The 21,746-nt window shown below is 40.3% G+C and overlaps 1 protein-coding gene across 1 annotated transcript in view; it reads left to right on the top strand.

Annotated features, from left to right (window-relative positions):
* The first annotated feature begins 14,502 nt into the window (after positions 1–14,502).
* The window catches only part of CLSTN2 (calsyntenin 2), an 87,685-nt gene continuing 80,441 nt past the window's right edge, over positions 14,503–21,746 (top strand). The window contains exons 1-2 of the mRNA XM_066325996.1: positions 14,503–14,695; positions 16,314–16,522. Coding sequence (XP_066182093.1) covers positions 14,535–14,695; positions 16,314–16,522 — 370 coding nt within the window. The 5' untranslated portion in view covers positions 14,503–14,534. The remainder of the gene's footprint in view (positions 14,696–16,313; positions 16,523–21,746) is intronic.

Raw genomic sequence — 21,746 nt, 5'->3', positions numbered from 1 at the left:
GCCTAGAGCAGAGGGCACCGGTGTAAGGAGCTTGTGCACCTGAAGGTTCACACATTTATTCCACTGTGGAAAGGAAAGCAGAGGAAACCATTTCAAAAGACCAAACAACCCTGGCACATTGTTAAAATTATGGTCACTCCTTGGTGTCACTGCCTTTCCCGATGTGCAGGGTCAGATACCAAGGGTTCATCTCATTTTGAGCCAGGAAGTTTCTGTGTGTTTGGGTTTTATTCATATTTTCGTACCTGCTCTCTGCAGTGCACACAATGCACACACGCTTTTCTGAGAATTCCCTGAATTCTGGAGAAGAGGAGGAGGAGCTGCTGCTCCACCTGAAGTGGGCCAAATGTTCCTTCCAGGCTTTATCACATACACGTGTACCAATGCCACAGCTGGGAAGCTTTTTTTACTCCATCTGCATAGTCTGCTTTGTAGATGTAAAAGTTGGGACACTTGGTAATTTGAAAATCACAACTTGTGAAAAATGAGAGGTGCTTTAATAACTTTCCTTTCATTATCATCTAATTTATCAGACCTGTAATATTCAAAATTCTTCAAGGGTTACTCAGCTGCATAGCTCTGTACAATTATGGCTCCTTAAGTAGTTATAATGTGCCATGTGAATTGTCATTGTATCTGGTAAGTAATTTTGAGTACCATAATGTGCTGATTATGGAGCAACGCTGGGAGGATGATGAGGGTTGTTGCTGGGGTTTTGCCACTTGAGGCTGCTTATTTTTCATTAAACACATAACTGGTGTTAATGCATTTTTGGAGTGTTTGAGGAACTTCACTCAGATGAGATTAACCTGCTTGAGACCACCCTGTTTCTCTGGGTTCCTTCAGGTCTCCTGCCCAGAGAGCCATGCCAGGAAACAAGTGGATGTGGGCAATTTTTGGTCCTGAAACCCAGTTTTTCCCAGGTGTTTGCTGGGTTTTGTGAGACAGCCCCCATCGTCTCATGGTGTGCAACTCTGCCCTGCAGACAAAAGTGTTGGCACAAGCATGGCTAATTCCCTGTGTTATTTCATTTCCAGGGGTTTTTAAAGCAGTGCTTTGTTAGTCACTCTGTTTCATTATTCCCTTTGTGCTCAGTTTGCAAAAACATCACAAGCTTTTTTAAAATGTTACATATATAAATTCAGCCCAATCTTAAAGAGACAAAATGTTCTAAGCGTGTAATGAGAATAAAGATTCTTTGGGTTCTCCCTGACAACTGTTCAATCCCTCTGTGTTCACAATATGCCCTTAAAGCCACTTGTACAATTCTATTACTTAGCTCAAATATGATTGTGGCAGACAGCTGGTCTTTAGGCTTTGTAAGCACCTTCAACTTCCAGCGAATCCCAAGGAATCAGCTTTTACTCAGCACATCTGGAAATGAGGTTTTCATTAAACAAGGCTGTTAATGCTGTGGCAGAAGAAGGTTGGTGATCCTGGTCACTGGGTGTGAGTTGTGTGCTGCAGGGCTGAGAGGGGAGGACACTCTCAGTGGCATTTGTGTCCTCAGAGCAAGCAGAGGTGACTTCGAGTGAAATAACCCAGCCAGTACAGATAACACTGCCATTATTGGCAATTTCTGGAAGACAGCTTTGCACCATATTCACTGAGAGAAAATGCCACTTTTAAATTAAATTAGAATGTTCAGAAATATATGGAATAAAAGCTAGCAGAGAAGCTGTTTTCAGCAGAAGCCTTGACAAGCAGTTACTCAGTTCCCCGTTCCAAAAACATATTTGTCACCCAAAAATTCAGGTCTGTCAAAGTGTGCTGTCGACACAGCACTTGCTTCCCAGGGCTAGAGCTGAGCATTCACAACGGAGTTCTGCCACAGCCAAATTCTGTTCGACCACCTCTGAAGGTATAAATGCAAATGCCACTCAATGTTGTTGAGTGGTAACCACAAAACTAGCTTTGAATTAACTTTACATCTTGATAAAATACTTGGTGTTTCCTGCTAGATATATTCAAATTAATATTCTTGTTTACTACAAGAACTGCAAATATAATTTATTTCTTTACACTGTTGAGGAACAATTAAATAGAAATTACATAGATATTTATTTGCACTTTCTGAATCACTGGAACGATTTATTATTGTGGAACTTACATGGTGTTACTTTTTTATTGCTTTACATTGCACGTTTTTGGTTTTAATAGTTGCATCCTTCATTCCATTAATTTCAGATTAAAAATTAAATTGCAACTGAAGTTCAGCCATAACTCCTAAAGCATGAAAAGTATGCTTTAGTCTTCACTTTCTACAATGAAAGTGGGGGTAGAATATGGACTAAGTAGAAAAATAATCTCTCAGCGAGAGCTGTGATAATATCCATAACAGCTGCTGGTAACTGTGAGATCTGTGTTCATTTTTGTAACACAACCTGTACTTTTATTGCACTTTGGTTACCCACGGTTAATTTAGCCTTTAGCAGTTATGGATTTTACCAGCACTCAGGAAGGGGTTCCTTTTGCCATCGATAACAAATGCAACATTTGTAAATAATCAGTAAGTTCATGTACTTTTAGCTTCAGCTCTATTTTCAGGTAGGCGTGGTTTTTGTTTCTTTTTTTGGTTTTGGGGGTTTTTTTTGGTTTTTTTTTTTTAATGTGGTATCTCATTTGCTCAAAAATCTGATATACAACTGACCTTGAGAGTTCACATTATAAAGTATTAAAAAGGTTTGCTATGCAAAGACTTATGTCTGTGCTTCAATCCAGACCTCTCAAAACTCCCAGAGCAGTCTTAACTCTAGAGATGCAAAATCTGCCAAATGAAAGAAAGATTTTAAATAATTTAAAGGAATAGTTCACAAGTCCACAAACATTTCAATGCAGAAGTGAAACTGAAATATGTATCCACGACATGGTTTGTTTCACGTTGGATTCTACTAAATTCAGTCCACTTTTAGAGTTTTTGTCATTCTCTCAGGACCTGAGTTTTGCACTTGCAGCAGGGACTTACTCAGAGGCTGACCTGAGGTAGAAGATGAGGGAACAATGACCCTGCTACATCCCCAGAATGTGTGAAATGTGTGCAAGATCATGCATGCTTTGAGGACAATAAATCCAGGAATTCCTAGAAAGGCCAAATTCACATATAGGAACTAAATCTGATGGTGAAGTCCCAGCCCCACTGCAGTCTGAGACAAGTGCTGCATGTTTTCAGGACTGCCACCCCCAGGCTCCTACACGTGTGAAGAAGCAAGGAGAGGTAATTTTTCTAAAAGTCACAAGCACCTCTCAGACTAACACAGCCAGGAGTGGGCAGCAGACATGGAGCAGAGGTCAAAGACAAAGAGCAAAGTAATTAAATATATATAGTGGAGCTGGCAAAAATATGTTTCTCAGATGTGTAATTGTACTGAAGTAGAAGCATTTTTGGATTTTTTTATGTTTGTGCCATTTCTATGGTGGTTAGGGGGGTTTTTAGAGGACTGGATTGAGAGTCTGACCTTTCTCTGAAAACAACTATTTTGACACAACTCAGTTTCATGAAAAAATTTTAATAGTTTTTGATTTCACATTGGGGAAAAAAGCTAAGACCATACGCAAAGCTGCTGAACCACACTGTTTCTGTCCTCTGTGGAGCTCCTGCTCAAGAGGGCAAGAAATAGGATAACATCTAAGAGATATAACAAATAAATAGGGGTTTTCAGTGGGTTAGATGATAAAAAGCACAAACCCCAGCATGCTGAGCTCACTGTGGTTTTGAATTTACAGTTTAGAAAGAAAAGCTCTTTGCATTGCTGAATAATTAATGTGGATAAGATATCCCATTGCAAAATATTAGAAGGGAGAGAGCCCCTGTTTTTACAATGGAGTTCTCGATGCTTGTCCTGAATCTTTAGGCTCATTACAGCTGCAGTTTGTATATCCATTATAGTTATTTTCACATGAGTGAGAGTATAAAAACCTTAATATAAGTTTTCATATAGGAAAAGTTACTTTTCATATAGGAAAAGTTACTGACCATACCATTCCATGAAAGAGCCATGTTTGCAACCAGTCTGAGATTTCCTGGAGCACAATCCTCTCTGCCATTATAAATATTGTGCCATGGGGCTGTGTCTCTGGAATTGTTTTTGTGGCTGGTGTCCCACTGGATTCATGGAATAGATCAGGACCTCTTCAGGCTGCCAGTCCTGCAAAAACAAGAATCTTACTAAACTTTGAGTAAGAATTAGTTACTGTGTCAGAAAAATCTCGGATTTTGCACTGCTTAAGCATTTGTGCTACTGTTAGAAGAATGAAAAGCTGGGAATAAGGAGCAAAATGTAAAGTGGGAGTTGCCCGAGGGCAGCTGGAAGTACTGAGGTAGTCAGCTCACACAGCTCAGGTTCTCACACCTCTCATGTGTCAGACACTGAGGCTGAGCAGGTGAAGGCAGCTCTGCCCCAAGCTGTGCTGGGGAGTCCGGGATTGCTGTGTCTGAAGAGCTGTGTTCTCCTGAGCTGCCTGGGAGTGACACAGCACTGCAAGCCTGTTCTGCACAAAACCACGGACACTTACTGCCTGCCTGAACCCTCATCAGTGCCTGGAGCTCTCCCGAATGATTGGACTGGTGGGGAGCAACCTTGGCCTTAAGACCAGCACTGACTGGAATAAAAAGGCACTGACACTTCTCTTTATAAAGGTATGGTAGGAAATATTACACTAAATGGAACAGAAGAGGAGGAGATGTGGCTCAGAGGGACAGGATGAACTGAATATATTTTGTTAGAAATAGAAAAAGCAATTCTAAATGTCCAAACAAATTAGAGTACAACTGATCTTCAAGGCAGATGTGCATTTACTTTTTCTTTTGATGAATTTTGTTATCTTCACTATGTGATTTCTATTCTGATAAAAAGTCAGATGCTGTAATTTTGACTGTGTTTCTTTTCATTTGAGATGATGCTTTGTCACAGCAGCATTTGTGTCCAAAGTAACTTATCCTGTCTAGAGATCCAGTCCAAAATATGATTTTACATCAGGAGCTGAGTATTTCAGGTTGTTTAAAGACAGGCAAGTGAAAGTAAAGACAAATGAAAAGAGCCACAATCAGGAGGAACATATGGTACGCTTTTAACAATTAGCCTCAGTGCTCTACTTTGCTGCATGTCTGCAGGATGCACAGACTAATCCCTTGTGTCCAGGCTCCATGCCAAGATTAAATTAATGTTCCTAAATTTTTTATTTAATCTGCTTCTGTAAGGAGAAGCCACAGCAGAGTAAATAGCTGAATGGAAACTTGAGGATGTGTGAGCACTTTGTCCCTTTCCTAACCTCTCATTCTATGCCCTGCCTCTCCTGTGTTTTTGTGGGCAAAAGGTGGAAGAGTCCTAGGATACCTAATGCATCTCTGAAATTATTTTACTCTGTGTGTTAGCAAGCCACTGAAAAGGTCCAAATTTTCTCTTTGAACTCATTTCATAGGCTGCCAATGCCATGCAAGCTCCACAGTTATTCAACAGTAGAATATTAGAATTATTCTATGGTTGTTATTTTTGCAGGACAGCCATAGCTCCTAGTACTTAGCTCTCCTCTGGTTTGAATGGTTGAGTCTGCTGTAAATTATCTGCTGGTGAGTCCAAAGTTCCTGGTATAGCACTCAAGTTAGAGCTAACTCATGCCTTTGATTCAAAAGAAACAGAAAAACTGATTGATCATTCACTGTATGCTTTGAATTAGCTAACTATGCCCCAAAACAATGCCTTTACCATTATTCAGGGAAATAGTCACTTAATAAATTCAACATTTTCCAAGCTGCTTTATCTGAGAAATTGTCTGCCTTGATATAAGGCCCTAGGGAAAGTAGTTTAATTAAAAAGTAAGGTTTCTGTCAATCTGCTAAGTCCTCTGCAGACTAAACAGCTGCTGATTTTCTACTCTGAGTGTGACATGGTGGTGTTCATTTTCTTATTTACCTCTGTGTATCTCAAAAGGGAGTCAAATATAGCAGGTCATGTTGGAGCATCTATCCTGCTGCAGGAAATATTTGTGTTAGGTTTCCTTGTAGGACTGTAGGAATTCTTTAAGCAATATGTATTCGCTAACCAACACTACTAATTTTAGGTCTCTATTTAATTTGAAAATCTTAAGAACATTATACGTCATAGCTACTTTCTTATTATGCTTTTTATTAGCATTTTTTAACTGCTCAGTAATACTTGGTGACATGAAATTATTGCAAGCATTGTAATAACCTTTTTAATTTTACATGCAGAGACCTATAGGTTGCTCTTTTAAAAATGGGTCCACTGTTTTTTTAAAGGACATACACAGGAAATTGGATCAGGGCATCATAAGGCAAGTCAAGGCAACTTCTGGTTTTATCAGTGTCACTAATCTAGAAGAGAAATAGCTTTGTGACCCATCTTTTAGGCACAAATGTGGAATTAGGGCAGTGGGAGCATCTGGCCTCTTTGTTTCCTGGAAGAGGAGTGTCTGAAGCAAAGTTCTGTTTGATCTGCTACAGCAGCAGCAAAGCTGCAGCCCCAGCTGCAGGCTTACAGCCTCGAGTGAGCACTGCCCAAAGAATGCAGGTAGTGTCTGTAGAGGTGTTTGTGATGCTTTATTGACACCTGACACCTGTGCAGAAAAAGGAGCAGAAAATGACCCAGCTGGGAACTGTGTATGTTATTCACAGCTTCACTTGGCTCCTGCAGAATAAAGTTCCTTTTATTAATGTGCTTTTTCCACAGGCTTAACTACATGGTTGCAGGATTAATTTTTTAAACAGTTCATTATAATGTGGTATTCTAAAAAATACCAAGTCAAATATTTCTCACTGATGCTTATGTAACTGTTAGAGACTCTGTTCTGTGCCCTACAGCACTGTCACTAAATGGGACAGGAGTTCCAGTGTGTGCTGAGTGTGTGGCTGTGTGTGTGGCTGTGTGGCACTGGATGCTCTCCGAATCTATGGGATACTTTCAGATATGAAACTTGAGGCTGACAAAGCCTTACACTGGTCCAGTGGGCATGGAGCTCCACACATTGATTATAAAAATTTACTTTTTGCTACTGTTCTTAAAATCACACTTCCTTTTCTTCCTCTCTTGAATCTTGCAGATTTTAGAAAGAATAAAAGAAATTATTTCAAATAATGATTTCAAATATTTGAAACATTAAGAAATGTTTCAAATTATTTGCAATACAGTGTTAATTTGGTAAGGGTTTGATTGATGGGAGGAAGGAATGACAGTATTTTTTATTTCTATGCTTTTAGAATAGAGGGTGCTTGCAAAAGGCACAGTCAGTAGTTAATTATGCACATCTTTATGTGCACAAACATTTATCTCCTTGTTACTTATTTTTCTAATCCACCTCAATGTCTATTGCAGTTTTGAAATAAACATCTATCAGTTCTCCATCATTTGAGCTGGAGTGCAGACCTGAGTGGGAGGTGTTGTGCATCTCAGCAGTGGGGGATTCCAACAAAGCAATGTGGGCAGATATCTCACTAAAATCCCAGTTTGTCCAGAAAAATCACACTTTTAAAGCAAGACTTATGTAAATAAAATTGTAGAGTAGGGAAACTTATTGTGGAGCCGGGAGAAAACCCAGATATCACTGCTGCTTTTATGCTGCCCACATATCCTGAACAATTGGTCCCTGCTTCAGCAGAGGGATAAAATCTGGTTCATTTGGTGTGAGCTTATGGCAACAGTGAATTACTTGAAGCACAAGTTTCCCCCTCTTCCAGTTTCAAATCCATGGAACAGGGAGGGTAGCAGTGGATTTATGCACTTGCTCTGCAGCGGGTTGCCCATAAAATATGAGGAAATTTTTGGTACTATATGAAGGCATGAATACTTCCTCTATTCATGATTTCAGTGTTGCTCCTAGAATTCAGTATTTCAGTGTGAGTTTAATAGCATTGACTTAATTGAGCTGGAAAAGCATATACAGTAGTTAGTACTTTTTTTTTCCCCCTGTCCTTTCAGATATTTTGCATCTCTAATTATTATTTTGCCTCCTTTTCCCAAACAACTGCCCTTTCCTTCTTCAAAACACGACCTACTGCATTCTGTAATAATTTAAACAGTAGCTACAGCCTGTGATAGAAAAATTTATCTAAGCTGTAAAGCTCCCCAGTGTCATGGGGACACTCAGAAGGTTACTAGCTCTGCACTGCAGGAGGTATTTGCAGGATTCCAGCAGAGAAACTTGTATACAGCTGTTATTGTGGAAGGCTGTATTAAAAAAAACAACGGCAGAGAAACAGCAACCCCTAAAAAAACTTACTGGGAATTCTGGCAATGACAGTGTGTCATGGGTCAGTGCTGTATTTCTGAGAAAAGAGCAAACCAAGCAGTGTCCCAGCGGGGCACTTACTTGCAGGTGTGCATCTAAGTGCCAGGAGAGATCTTTGCTGATAAATTTTCCAAGAACAGCATGCTTGTGTTCAGATTTCCATCCACCTATAAAGCTAAGGTTTCGAATTTGATTCATACTGAGAGTACTTCAATTTTGTTGACAAACTTATACTTAGAACACAACGAAAATCGTGCCACAAGCAAATCTGTGCATTATATAAAATTCTTGGACGCCTGCTGGTGGCAGCTAGTGTATGGAGACGATTCATTAGTGGTGGCTGTCAGACACCTCTGTTGGGACTCGATGGATCCATGGAACTGCATGTTCTTGAAGGACACGCCAAGGAAACAGCAATGTTATTGTCATTCATATGCAAAGCTTTAGAGGCCACTGTAACACCTTGATCATGGCATTTCTGTCTGTTCTTTGCATCAAAACTTGATATGCACCTGTCCTGAATAGGGGTTTTGTCTCCTTCAAGGTGGGAGTGGATTTCCAGTGTGCTCCTGAGGCTTTGATTCTAAGGCGCTTTGAGATCTTCCAGGGTCTCTGTGCTTACCTCAGAAGTATAAAACTGCAACCTTAATTTTAAACAAAGGATTATCTATGCTGATTTGTACGTTGGAGAAAAACACACATGGAAGTGTAATAAAAGGCTGAAGAGTAATAAAATTAGAATAGGATATGAATATAAATGAGTAATTTTGTCAGCAGCAAACTAATGAAGCCTGGTTTCCTAGAGGTTTGAGCTTCATGTTTGATTTACTGCTACCTAAAAGGGACAAGATAGAATTGAAGCTTTTCTTCTTGTTGAGATTTAGAACACTTGTGTGCTGTTTGCTGTTCAAAGAGGTGTGACCAGTTTGTCACCCCTATACTTTTTCTGTAGCATCTCTGTATTGTGAAGCTGCCTCATTTCATAGCACTTGAGGGAAAAAATTCATGTCTCTAAAACATAGTTGAGATGAACAGGTGGTTTCAGGAACAAATCCATGCATGAAGTCACACCCCCAGATGTGTCCTGGACATAGCAGTGTGAGCTCCATTCCATAAGGAATCACAGGATTTCCTGAGCATGCAATTATCACTGAGGTTGGAAAGACCTTTACAATCAGAGTCCAGCATTAACCCAGCACTTCCATGCCCATCAGTAACCCATGTCCCTGCATGCCACGTTTACATGTCTTTTGAATCCCTCCAGGGATGCCACCACCACTCTGGGCAGCCTGTGCATGACCCACACTTCTGGTGGAAACATTTTTCCAATCTAAACCTGCCCTGGTGCAACTTGAGGCCATTTACTCCCCCTATCAGTCGTTACCGTGGAGGAGAGACTGACTCCCAACCCACTAGAGCCTCCTCTCAGAGGGCAAAGAGGTCTCCCCTGAGCCTCCTCTTCTGCAGGCTGAGGCTCCCCCAACTCCCCCAGCTGCTCTTCAGCAGTCTGATGCTCCAGCCCTTCCCCAGCTCCGTGCCCCTCTCTGCACTCACGGCAGCCCCTCAGTGTGTTTCCTGCACCAGGGGCCCAGAACTGGGCATGGGACTTGGTGTGTGGCCTCCCCAGTGCTGAGTGTAGGGGGACAGTCACTGGTCCTGCGGCCACACTGCTCCAGGCCAGGTGCCATCAGCCTTTTGGGTCACTGGGCAAACCTGTCTCTGTTTCACCTCTGTTGGCCAGCACCCCCAGGTCCTGTTCTGCTGGGCACTTGCAGTCCCTGTGCCCCAGCCTGGACCACTAGAGGCTTGTGGTGGCCCAGCACTTGGCCTTGCTGAACCTCAGCCAGCCCAGTGAAACAACATTTGGTGAGTGCTGGTTCACAGACAGCTGTTGCCTTTCAAAATTGTGGATGCCAATGATGGAATGTCAGAGATCCTAGCTTTCCATCTGAAGTCTTCAGTATTTTTGCTGTATCGAAGGCTGAGGAAGTAGCAAAGGGAGCTGTGAAAGGCCAAATAAACATGCACTGTTTTTTTAATCCGAAATTGATTTCAACTGAATGAGGCTGTGTAGTTATTAAAGGAGTAATATTGGGGATTATTATTTTACTGCAAGAAGCGCGAATCTGGTGTTTCATATAAAAGGCAGTAATTTGTAATACAGTCTTATTGATTAAGGCCTACAATTGCTAAATCTTGCGTGTAAATGTGACTGAATGTGAAACATTGTCTTTATCAATTTCCAAACAGTGGATAAATTTGTTGGTCATGTTTCAGAAATTATGAACCATGAGTAGCATTTTTCAGGCTATTATAATTTTTACATAAGAAATTCTATCCTTATTGTGCCTGAAGTAGTAACATATGGATCTACTAAGGATTTCAAACTTAAAAGAATGTAAACTTCAGAATTAATAGGTGCTTATGGCGAATAATAGCCTGAATGATTTGAAGAAAAAACATGTCCAGATTTTAGTTAAAACCTGTATTAAAGTGAGACTCTCAGCGGAGTTCAACCCTGCAACCAGAAGGTTTTATAGGAAGCAGCTGGAAGTCCTCAAGAGTGTGCTTCCTGGCCTGGGAGAAGAGAGATTTACCCTTTGCCCTAGCAATTGCTATAAGATTCCATTAACGTGCTTCTACCTTTACATGATGTCACCAACTTACTCTTTTTTAAGCAATTCAGTGCTACCACCATTGCCCACAAAATCCTATATCCACCATCTCCCAAACCCATTCAAATGAAATGTAATTAAGAACAAAGCACAGAATTTTGCTGGGTTGTCTGTTGGAAGAAAAACAATGTCCCAATTTGCACTCTCATTATTTCAACCTTGCAAAGAGAAGGGAGGAAGGTGGTGCCAAGTTCCTGGAACTTCAGTGGTGAGTCTGAGTAGGAGAGAAACCTTGCCTCCTTTTCCTCCAGTGAGTTAAAATGAGTTAGGGAGATTCCTCCATACTTACCTGAGACCCCAGGAGGATAAGAGCTTGGCACAGTTCCCATTGGCATCATGTAGGTCTGGGGTTAGCTAAGCTGGGTTGAAATAAAGCCCTGTAGCTCTATTTAATAATGAGAAATAGTATCTGTTACATTTTAAAGACGCTGCTTCTAATGCTTAATAATAGTAGTTCTGTATATCTGTCAGTATGTGTGTGGCAGTGGACCTTACTTAATTTTTTGCTTTGTTACAGCTCTTACAACTCTGTTATCATTTTCACTTGCAGTACAGCCATTAAGACACCTTTTAAAAAAACATTGTGATTCTATACATTTAAATATTTTGACTGTGTTCATTAATTTATTTGGAAACAGCAGTAGAGCTCTTTTTTGAAAAAAAAAAAAAAAAAATCCCACCCAGTTTTTAAAAACATTTGCAGTTGTTTTCAAATAAGCAGGTTTCTGTAACCACATTCTGAAAATGTATGTAGGTTTTTTGCCGTATGTTTACAAATATTTCACCATACCCAGGCAGCTGTCATTGTTTTATCTTTGGCAAGTGGGAATATGGAGAAAAAACTAGAGTTTTATTTAAAGCTGGAGTATCTTGCATAGGAGTGGGATATAGAGACTTCTAAAATATTTGATGAGAACTAATTGGAACATGTGCTGCTTCTGATTGCATTAGGACTCTGCCTTTGGAGAGGGAAAAATGATAAATATCTAGATTTAGGCTGAGAGAACTTTTTTCTGCCCAGAGCTATTTCTGGTTTTTAAGAACTGTAGCTTGGACATCTGCAAATACTGTCTTGTTTGCAATCAAACAGTGGATCAATAAAATAATAAACACAAACCACTGAAGTTAGGATTTCTGTTGATGGATTGTGCATCTGAGGAAAACTTTATTAAGAAACTATGAAGGCTGGTCCTTGTAGAACACAACAAACAGTATTTTCCATTAGACTTCCCATGTTTGTACTGGTTTATTTTGTTTTCAATTAAAATAAAACTGAAATCCACAATATCATTTTAGATTAATGGTTTGTTTTGAAGTTACAAGGAAATGTAATTTTTTTCGAAGGTTGCGTGTGACAGCAATGGGGTGCAAACTCAGTGATCAGTGCCTGTGATTAAAGCTGAACAAGCTGCTTCCCTTCAGCCTTTTCACCATCTCATGCTTTGACCCTTGTGCACAGTTCATCAGCACTGTGCAGCCTGCTTTTGTTGATGTCTTTCTGAAAACCTGATTCTCAGGCTGAAGTCTGTTGCTTCTTCTTTAGTCCAAATCTTTGAGCTCACTGAGTGTCGCTGCTTTGGAGACAGGCATGCGACAGAACACACCAAAGCTCATGTGACAACAGCTGGATTTTATTGTTGGGCGCCTCCTTTTAGAGGGACTTCGAATTTTCCATGCTTGCACATCTGATTGGTTGGGCTCTTAGCTCCGCCCAGAACCCTGGCCAATGACATGTGTGCACTGATGGTTGACTGGGACTGGGTGGGGTCCGCTGTTGGAGCTGGAATCCAGCCATCATTATCCTGCCAGGGGCTAGTTTACTTCTGCTCTCTAGTGATGTGGTGGTGGAGTTGGTGTCTGTGGTGGCCACTTTGATCTGTGCAGCTTGCAGAGCAGCTGTAGCTGTCACAACTGAGGGTGCACAGCAGAGTGCCTGAGAAAAGAGTGCAGCTGTGTGCTGGGAAACTCCACGGCCCTCTCACACCCCTGGAGGGAGAGGATACAGTAGGAATATGTCTAAGCAATGCTTAATGTGTGTTTCAGGGTCTCATAATTATGAAAACAACTGTGTGCTGATCCTTTAAAGACATTCATAGGGTTGACTGCAATTGTTAAGGGTGGGATTTGTCTTCCTAAATGTCAGTGCATGTAGCTGAGCAAAGCTTCAGCACCTGTGGTCATGAAGGGAAGCCTATGTTATGGTAGTTGAGGCAACATTCTAAAAATACTATGTTTATACCTCAGTGTATCTTTTCCCCACCCTCCCTGCACACATACCCTTCCCATTTTTTATTTTTCACACATAATCAGAATTATGAAGTTCAGTACTTTTACAAAGTCACTGTCTGTTCTCTTTTGCAAAATAAACAATGTATTTTAATAGAGAAAGGAGAGCCAGGCCGAAGTTAGAGGTCATAGATTCAGAGTTAATTTAGAATTTGACACTTGGCTCAGATATGATTGGCAAGGAGATTTTCGAAAGGCTGCAACTGTAAATTAGAAATAAATGGGAAAGGATTATGTGAGTGGGAGATGGCTTTGAATCTATAATGCATGTTCCGAGACTGACTTGCTCATAAAAGAGCATGTGTTTAATGTGTCATAAAAATATTTAAGTCATGTTGATCTTTGTATAAATATTTCATTTTTAAAGTTGGATTCTGGAGTGGTTAAAAATGAACTCCGTGTGCATATCCTTGCTATCATTATGAAGGTTAATAAAAGGAACCCTAGAAACTGGATCTTTTTTCCCTGTCCAGTCTCATATTCTCATATAAAGAATCATAAGATTCTTTATGTTGTCTTTTGTGACCAAATCAATTTTTTTAGTCCTTGCTATATCATCTGTCCTGTTCTACAGTACTCCTCTGAGTATGGATCTATTATATCAGGAAGCAGTTTGGAGGCAGAGTGAGCTGCTGCCAAGAAGGCACCCATGTATGAGAGTGGGAATGTGGGTGGGTGACTGAGATGTCCAAAAGGGACGCTTATCTGTGTGCCTTCAGCTAATTCTGTTCCAAAAATGATGTATGTCTGTAAATAAAGCAGGATATATTTTGAATGTGCCCATGTTCTGCACCATTGGTTTTTCCACTGTTGGGAAACTAAACTGCAAGAATCTCTACATCTGCTACCACCTGGCAGCCCAAGTGGCTCAAGGAGTGACAGCAATCAAAAAAAGACCACCTGTGAAGTATTATCTATGTTACTTCTTACTATTTTCTTTAAATTAATAAAGTCTCTTAATTTAGCTCAAAGATCATTTAGCTCACCGTTGCTGTTGGTACCATATGGAAAATGGTACCATATGGAAAATGGTACCATAAGGCCTCTGGGGCTTTCAGAAACCATTTAGTACTGACAGAGGAAGAGGGAGGAGTGTGCCTGGAGCTGCACTCAGTGCATCCCACTGCACAGGTACCTGACTGATGGCCCTTTTGGATACACAGTGACCTGGTGCTTGTGTCTGTATTTCGGTCCTCTGGAACAGCAGGTGAAATACAAATGAACTTTGCAGATGTTACCCCAGTGCATAAGCCTTAGACCTCCCCCAGTTATGATTGTTTTGTGCTGTTGCTCACAGGTGAAATTTGTGCTTTTAAAATCCATGGGCAAGAAATGCCCTTCGAGGCTGTTGTGCTGAACAAGACATCTGGAGAAGGTCGGCTTCGAGCAAAGAGTCCCATTGACTGTGAGCTGCAGAAGGAATACACATTCATCATCCAGGCCTATGACTGTGGATCAGGACCAGGTGGAAAAAACTGGAAAAAATCTCACAAGTGGGTGAAAATGAGGAGAAATATATTTTCGCTTTGGCATACATTCGCCCCATAGTCTATATTATTGTCAGGTAGAAAGCAAATAAGACAAAGATGAACCATTGTTGCAATATTCCTCCCATTTCTTCATTCCTTTTTCCTATTAGAAAATATATTCCTTTTTGTTTGCTTCAGTTAAAACTTCGGGCAGGACCTGCGTTCAAGTGGATAAATGCATCTCGGTTCTGGTTTATATTTTCCATTCTTGCTTTCATGTTGAATACATCCAGGTCATAGAAGCTGGCTTTCAATTCATATTTGCAATTTTTAAATGGGTTTTCTCTCTGCTCTTCTCATTTCAAATAGTAAGAAAAGAGGAATCATCGCCTTTTTTTATCATATGTATGTCATAAGCTGAGAACTGTCATGTTTGAATGGTGTCTGACCTCAGCCTTTGTCCAGCGAGTCTTAGAGAAAGTGAAGTCCTCTGAAGAGGAGTGTATTGAAAGTCAGTAGGTGGTACTTTTCACTGTGGAGCCAATTCCCTGAATAAGCTTAGGTGGCACAGTGCCTTTTTTCCCTTTGAATTCATAAAACTAAGCTCCAGACCATTTGTCATTAGAGACTATTTTAATTCACATAGATATATAAGTGCTGTACAAATAGTTCATTCTGCTGAGAGCTATTATAATGAATGATTTATAGTAATCATTCTTCCTTTTGCTCATCCAGGATACATGACAATTAAAAATTAATTAGGTCTATAATGCATGCTGAAGTTTTCAGGATATTTAAAAAGAGTACATATTTAGGAGGAAGTCTGCAATAGCAGATAACCATCAAATTGCAGAAACAGGTTTTGCTTGACAAAATCAAATTTTATTATGTTCCCCCCTCTCTTGTCAGTAACAATCTGGTAGAAATCCAGTTGTGGAAAATTTTGGTCCAGTCTTGACTAAATGAAATCTGGCCCACTGCCACCAGACTTTGTGTAGCAGCACATGCTCAGCCACGCTGCCTGGGTTCACAGCCTTTACTGTGGCTCTGCCGTTGCTCCAGAACATCCCTTCTGTGTCCCTCTGTCACCCTGCCTATCAAACCTGAAAGCAAATCCTTCCAAAGCAAGGCCTTTAGGGTTTATTCACTAAATACCAAAAGCCTTGGTGAGCTACATGTACAGGGCTGTAACTAGTTGAAGGATTAGATAATTTGCATCAGCAGAAGGTGAGAGCCTTACTTAATGTGGAAGAATGTATATAACTGACCATTTTGAGGTATTGGAAGGCTACTGTGATTTTTTTTCCCACTTTGCTTATTTTACTCTGTAATGATATCACTGACTTTCTTCTGGGGTTCATTTTTAGAAGCAGGTTTTAATAGGGAGCACCATGAAACCCTCTCCCTACAACCATGGCAATAGACTTTTACCTACAGCCACATAAAGGTACTAAAATGGGCAAATTAAACATAAAAATTCAGTAATGTCTCATATTTTAATCTCAATATCTCTATTTTAATAGGGGCTTACATAGTTTTCTAGATGTTTCGTTACTCTTTTCAAGTGTCTTGAAAAGAAACTTTTAGTGAAGTGACACAATAAATTATTTTTTCTCTTTGATATTTTCTTTGCCTATTCTAGGGCAGTAGTCCATATCCAGGTAAAGGATGTCAATGAGTTCTCCCCAGCATTCAAGGAGAGCATGTACAAAGCCTCAGTGACAGAGGGGAAGATCTATGACAGCATCCTGCAGGTGGAAGCCACGGACGAGGACTGCTCCCCACAGTACAGCCAGATCTGCAACTACGAGATTGTCACGGCAGATGTGCCCTTTGCCATCGACAGGAATGGTGAGTGCTGCCATCACAGGGCTGTCTGCAGGGCTCTCAGTGCCTGGGAGCACGAGCTGAGCACCTGCCTGGACAGAGAGCTCCAGTGGGAAATCCTCTTCTCATCTCTGAGAACGGAGGAATCCTCACATGAGCAATTCCATCGCGTTTGTCTAGCCCTGGAGCAGAAAGCCATGCAGGAAATGTCCTGTGGAAATTACACCACCACATTCAGGCGAGCAGCATGATTCTTGGTCACTCAGTCCATTCTCCTAATGGTCTCAGATCATGCTTCCCATCCAAGTAATGGTATTCCCCAAGGCAGCATGTATTCCCCGACGCAGGGTTTATTCATTGGTTTAAAGCTAGTCTCATTCCCCTGAACTTCCTGAAGCAGAGGCTGAATATGCAATATTCTGCATATGTTTATTGATTATTAAAACTTTTAGGATCACGGGTCCACAGACATGCCCAGTTGTGGTGCTTCCTGAAGTGTTTCCATTATTCTGCAGCATGAATAAAAATGTACTTTGGAGAATTAGTACCATTTCTTAAGTTTTTGTTGGTTTCTTTTAGTTGGTTTTCTAAGGTAGGTATTTTGTATTTTAGGGGAAATAACAAACCATATTAAGTTTTCTGTGTGCAGCAGTTTTTGACCATACAGATGGCCCTGTATGTCGGCTTCCTGGAACAGCAAAGAACATGGAACTGAGTTTGGGAATGCTGGCTGAGCTGCATGAAAAGTGTGTGGAAGGTCCTTCCTCCCATTCTCTGCTTGCTTCAAACAATACAAAATAGTTTCCCCAGAAGAAACACCCTGTGTGCATACCCAGCAGTGCTCTGATTTATCTCTCCTAGCAGGAGGATTTAATCCCTGTTGTTTGTAGGAGGAGAGCACAGTTTGGAAGTTAAATCTGATTTTTGGCCAAATTGTAAATTGAAAGCATGCATGGAGCTACTGTTTCCTCTAAGCAATCATTTTCATGTTGGGGTGTTTTATGAAAACTCTTTACTCTGATCAAAAATTATTCCTCTGCATTTGTGAGGTTCTTGCACAATGCACAGATGAGCATCAGAAGACAATAACCTGTTACATCAATAAATTCTTCTGACTTTGGGGAAAAATCCATCTCGTTATCACACACTGGGAAGCAAGTGTATGGTATTGTAAGTGTAATCATGAGGAATATGTGTTTGAGTAAATGAGGGCTGCTGGTACAGTAATCCTGAGGATTCTTGAGGATCCAGAGAACTGCACAAAGGATTTTTAGCAGCAAGTGGGCATTTAGAGATATTTCTAAGGAAGCAATTCCATAGAAGTTTTTCCTCTCCATGGATTTTTTTCTAACTGAAAGAATTCCCATATTGACATAAAAGAAAGTTCTCCATGTCTCTGAATCCATTTTTTCCCATTTTTTTCCTTTTTTTACATTTTTGACTTACCTGTATGGAGGGTGGGTACCTACAGAAATCACAAGTTGTCTCATAATTTCCTGCAGGGTTTGTGGCAGATATGAGGGACAGAGAATACCCTGAAATTGGTGTGATACAGAGCAGCCATTTCTATTGCTCATGGCTTTTCAGCTCCTATCACACAGAGCAGCTCCCTCAGGAGTGTTCATGTCTTTTTATAGTCAGAGACATGATCAAAAGCATAGGAGATGTCAGGAGTCCTTGGTTAGATCTTTGTCCTCATGTGCCTGGGACCTGCTTTTCAGCAAAAGCAATGAGAGGATCCTTGATTTAAACGTGACTTTAAAGCCTGCAGTGAATAATTGGTATAAGGTTCTAATACTTGCAGTTTTTTTGGTCATGAATTCAATTAATATTTTTGATCTCTTTGTTCACTAAAAGAACAGTTCTGCCACAACCAACAGTAATTGCAGTCTAATTTGCATTTTTAAAAGATACTGGTAATTGCTTTAACCCACTGGGATTAGAGACAAAGTTAGAATAGATAGTTATACTTCTATTTAATGACAGAAATATGGTGCTTAGTTCCAACACTGCTGAGAATCTCTCTCTATGGCAGCTGATATAAACTTTCTCTGGTGCAAATTCTTTGGAAACATGCCCATTTTTGTTCCCTCTAGGGTGGTTAAAATAGATGTATGAGATGCCTGGGACTGTCTGGTAATACTGTTCTAATTAGGATTTTGTTAACAGGCTTTTTTTTATCCATTGTAAAATACAAATCTAAGTTCTTATGTCTTCTGCAGGTTATGATTTTTTTATGCTTTTCAGTCACCTAAATGTGGAACTTTTTTGCTCAGAAAGAAGGTAATTAGATACCTTAAAATGAAATCTAAGTGTTGAAGGGGGCCCCAAAAGTTGGAGGTGGGGGTGAATTGTGAGGAAAACATGCCACTTTCTGCCTCAGATGGTGGATTTTTTCATGACCAATGTAGGAAACCCACCCCAAACACGTCTGTAAAAGATGAACCTATTCCATCAGCTCTTTTTATTTTGGCAGGTCACTGTCTTGCTAGGTGAAACTTATTCCTTGTCCCTAGATCCATGCATGGAGCAGTTTTTGGCCTTGAACAATTCTATTACACATTGGGGAAGGCTCACAGGGAGAGCCCTGCTGATGATGCTGGTGCACAGGCAGCCTCATCCCCTCTCCATGGGAGGCAGGAGTCAGTGGGCACAGGAAGCAGCATCAGCTTAGGGGCATTTCGTACAGGTCCTTGTAACTTAGGCACTTTGGGAAGGAAAGATAAAACTTCCCAGTTTGGGAACTCTGGCCCTTGGTATGTGATTTCCTTGTGGAGAAAATTACTTTGTGTTCTGAAACTATAGCTCTGATAAAATTCAGTCTTGTATATGATGAGCCAAACTTGAAGAGTAATGAACTCTGAGTCATAAAATACAGTCATGTAAAGGCAGAGGACAAATTTATGCTTTACCGTGCAAAGAACTGTGATTAAAGGTATAAGGCATAATATGTTTCAAAGTAGTATTGCATGCAGATTAGTCTCATTTTCTTCTTAGCAGAGAATCCAAATCAAGTCAGTTACTGCAGCAGTATTGTGTAGGCTTCTAGTAGGTGACAGAAAAATTAAACCACAATGCACAGATCTGTCAGCAGAACCCATTTCTATTCACTTATCTTGTGCTTTATTTGTCAGGGATTATGGTCAGATGATCCAGAAACTCAGATCTGTCACAGCTCTGACCTAGTCTCACCTCAAAAATGGTCATGACTTATTTTCCACCCAGCTCTGGGGAGCACTTCACAAGTGCATGTTCAGACTGTTCAATGTGAAGATGAGACAGGGACCTGTCCTGTCAGTACAGGTTTGATCAACTTACAAATCCTCGACAGGACAGGACCTCACAAGATTCCCCTTTACAGCACCTAGAGCTGTGGTGGGAGCTATGCAAAGTTCGTATTGCCAGAAAAGTAAAAGCCAAATTTTACGGCTGAGTATGTGCATTTGATATTTATATATTTATTAAATGACAAATTCTTTCCATAATCATTTAAAAATGAACCTTTTTTGACAAGAAGATCAATGGATTTAATAACTGTGGAATTTAGGAGGGAATTGTCATACTAAATCAGTCAAGTCTTTCCCCATTCCCATGACTGCTCCAAAGTAAGGTGGAAGAGCTGTAAAAGGATGGCTATATCCATCTATCCCTAAAACTAAACCTTGATCAAACAGAAGTGTAAATGTCTGTGTTCTCAAGAAGGACTTACTATATTCCTGTAGTCGCTGATCTGCTTTTTGTTGTTTGAAAATTGATTATAGCTCTGGGTATTACCAAGAAAAGGCAGGTATTTAGGGAGACTGAAAAAAAAGTATGGACCAATTTTAAGTTGTGTAGTAATGTAAATACTTCTCCAATAAAATTTTCTCTTTTTAGTGTTATTAATTACTTTTTGTCTATGGGTGAGATGTAAACAGAAACTTTCAGACTATCATCTCTAAAACTTTAATTACTCTGTGTTTATAGTGCTTCCCTTCTGTGTCTACTTTTTAATCGTATTGATCAAATTATAAAAACCCAAAGAATCATAAAGTGTCAGAGGTAAGGGAAAAAAGTTACTAGGAAATCAATAAACTATTGGATAACCTCTGGAAATCATCCAAATAACCTTCCAGAATAACACCTAAAAGTCAGAATCTTTGTAGTACCAATCTGAAATGGCCATAGTGATATACAAATCTTGGAAGATAGATTTAATGAAATGTAAATATGTTGTAATGATATATAAATCTTGTAGGACAGTGTATGTATGTGCCACACAAATTCTAGCAATCTGCTAATGAAAATTTGGACAATTTCGCTTTCTTGAGAATTATCTTTGCTGATCACAGACTAAAATAATAACAAGGAGAACCAAATAGAGAAATACAAAGATTCATGTGAGAAATAATATAACACAGAAAGGACAGAAGAATTGAGCTGGTATAACATCAGTAATTAAGTATGTAGAGTGGCTGTTTTTCATTAAATCCTCTTAGGCAGCCCTTAACCAGGCAACTCAAGAGAGTGAAATGGTTGATTAGATTGTTTTGTCAATCACTAACTCAAAACCCAGAGAAGTAGTTGGTGTGGTTGTTGCAGTTCTTGTGGGGAGGGAAGAGCTGTGCCCATGGCAGGCAAGATATGGTACCCCAGAGAGAGAACCCCAGAGTCTGCAGGACACTGCTCTGTTTCCAAATTAGCCTTCAGCAGCTTGTTTCACTTCTTTCAAAACATAAAAATATGAGGACTTGTCCTCCTCTGTGCCCTACTCACAAAGGAGGCGAGAGACTCAGTCAGCAGTAAATGGGGTATTGGACCTGACTTGTAACTGCAGATGCAAGGGTCTATTTGAGCTGCAGGTTTTGAACCTGAAGGTGGTGATAAATGCAAACAGCAGCTTTTCTTGAGGCCTGACCTTGAAAGTTTTGCATCCCTTTCAATTAAACTCCTAAAGCTGGCTTTAATGTAGTAGTAGTAGTAGTAGTAGTAGTAGTAGAGGTAGTAGTAGTAGTAGTAGTAGTAGTAGAAAGAAAAGTGGTGGGCTCTGGCAAGATAAGGAGTGTGCAGCAGAGAGACACCTGCTAAAAGTCTTCACTTGTCAAGTAATGGAGGCTTAGTGAAAGACTTCTTTAAAGAAGCTGCATTTGTCTGCTTTCTCCTGTCTCTTACTGGAGTGAAAAGAAAAACGAGAATGAACCCCAAATTCCCAAAGCAAACCTAACATTTTGTGCCCAAAAAGAGAGACTTTGGCCAGCACCTGTGGGGA

Source organism: Sylvia atricapilla, chromosome 10, assembly GCF_009819655.1.
Source record: "Sylvia atricapilla isolate bSylAtr1 chromosome 10, bSylAtr1.pri, whole genome shotgun sequence".
In the NCBI taxonomy this organism is placed as follows: Eukaryota; Metazoa; Chordata; class Aves; order Passeriformes; family Sylviidae; genus Sylvia; species Sylvia atricapilla.
The sequence above is the reverse complement of the archived record's forward strand: the minus strand, read 5'-3'. Positions and strand labels throughout refer to the sequence as shown.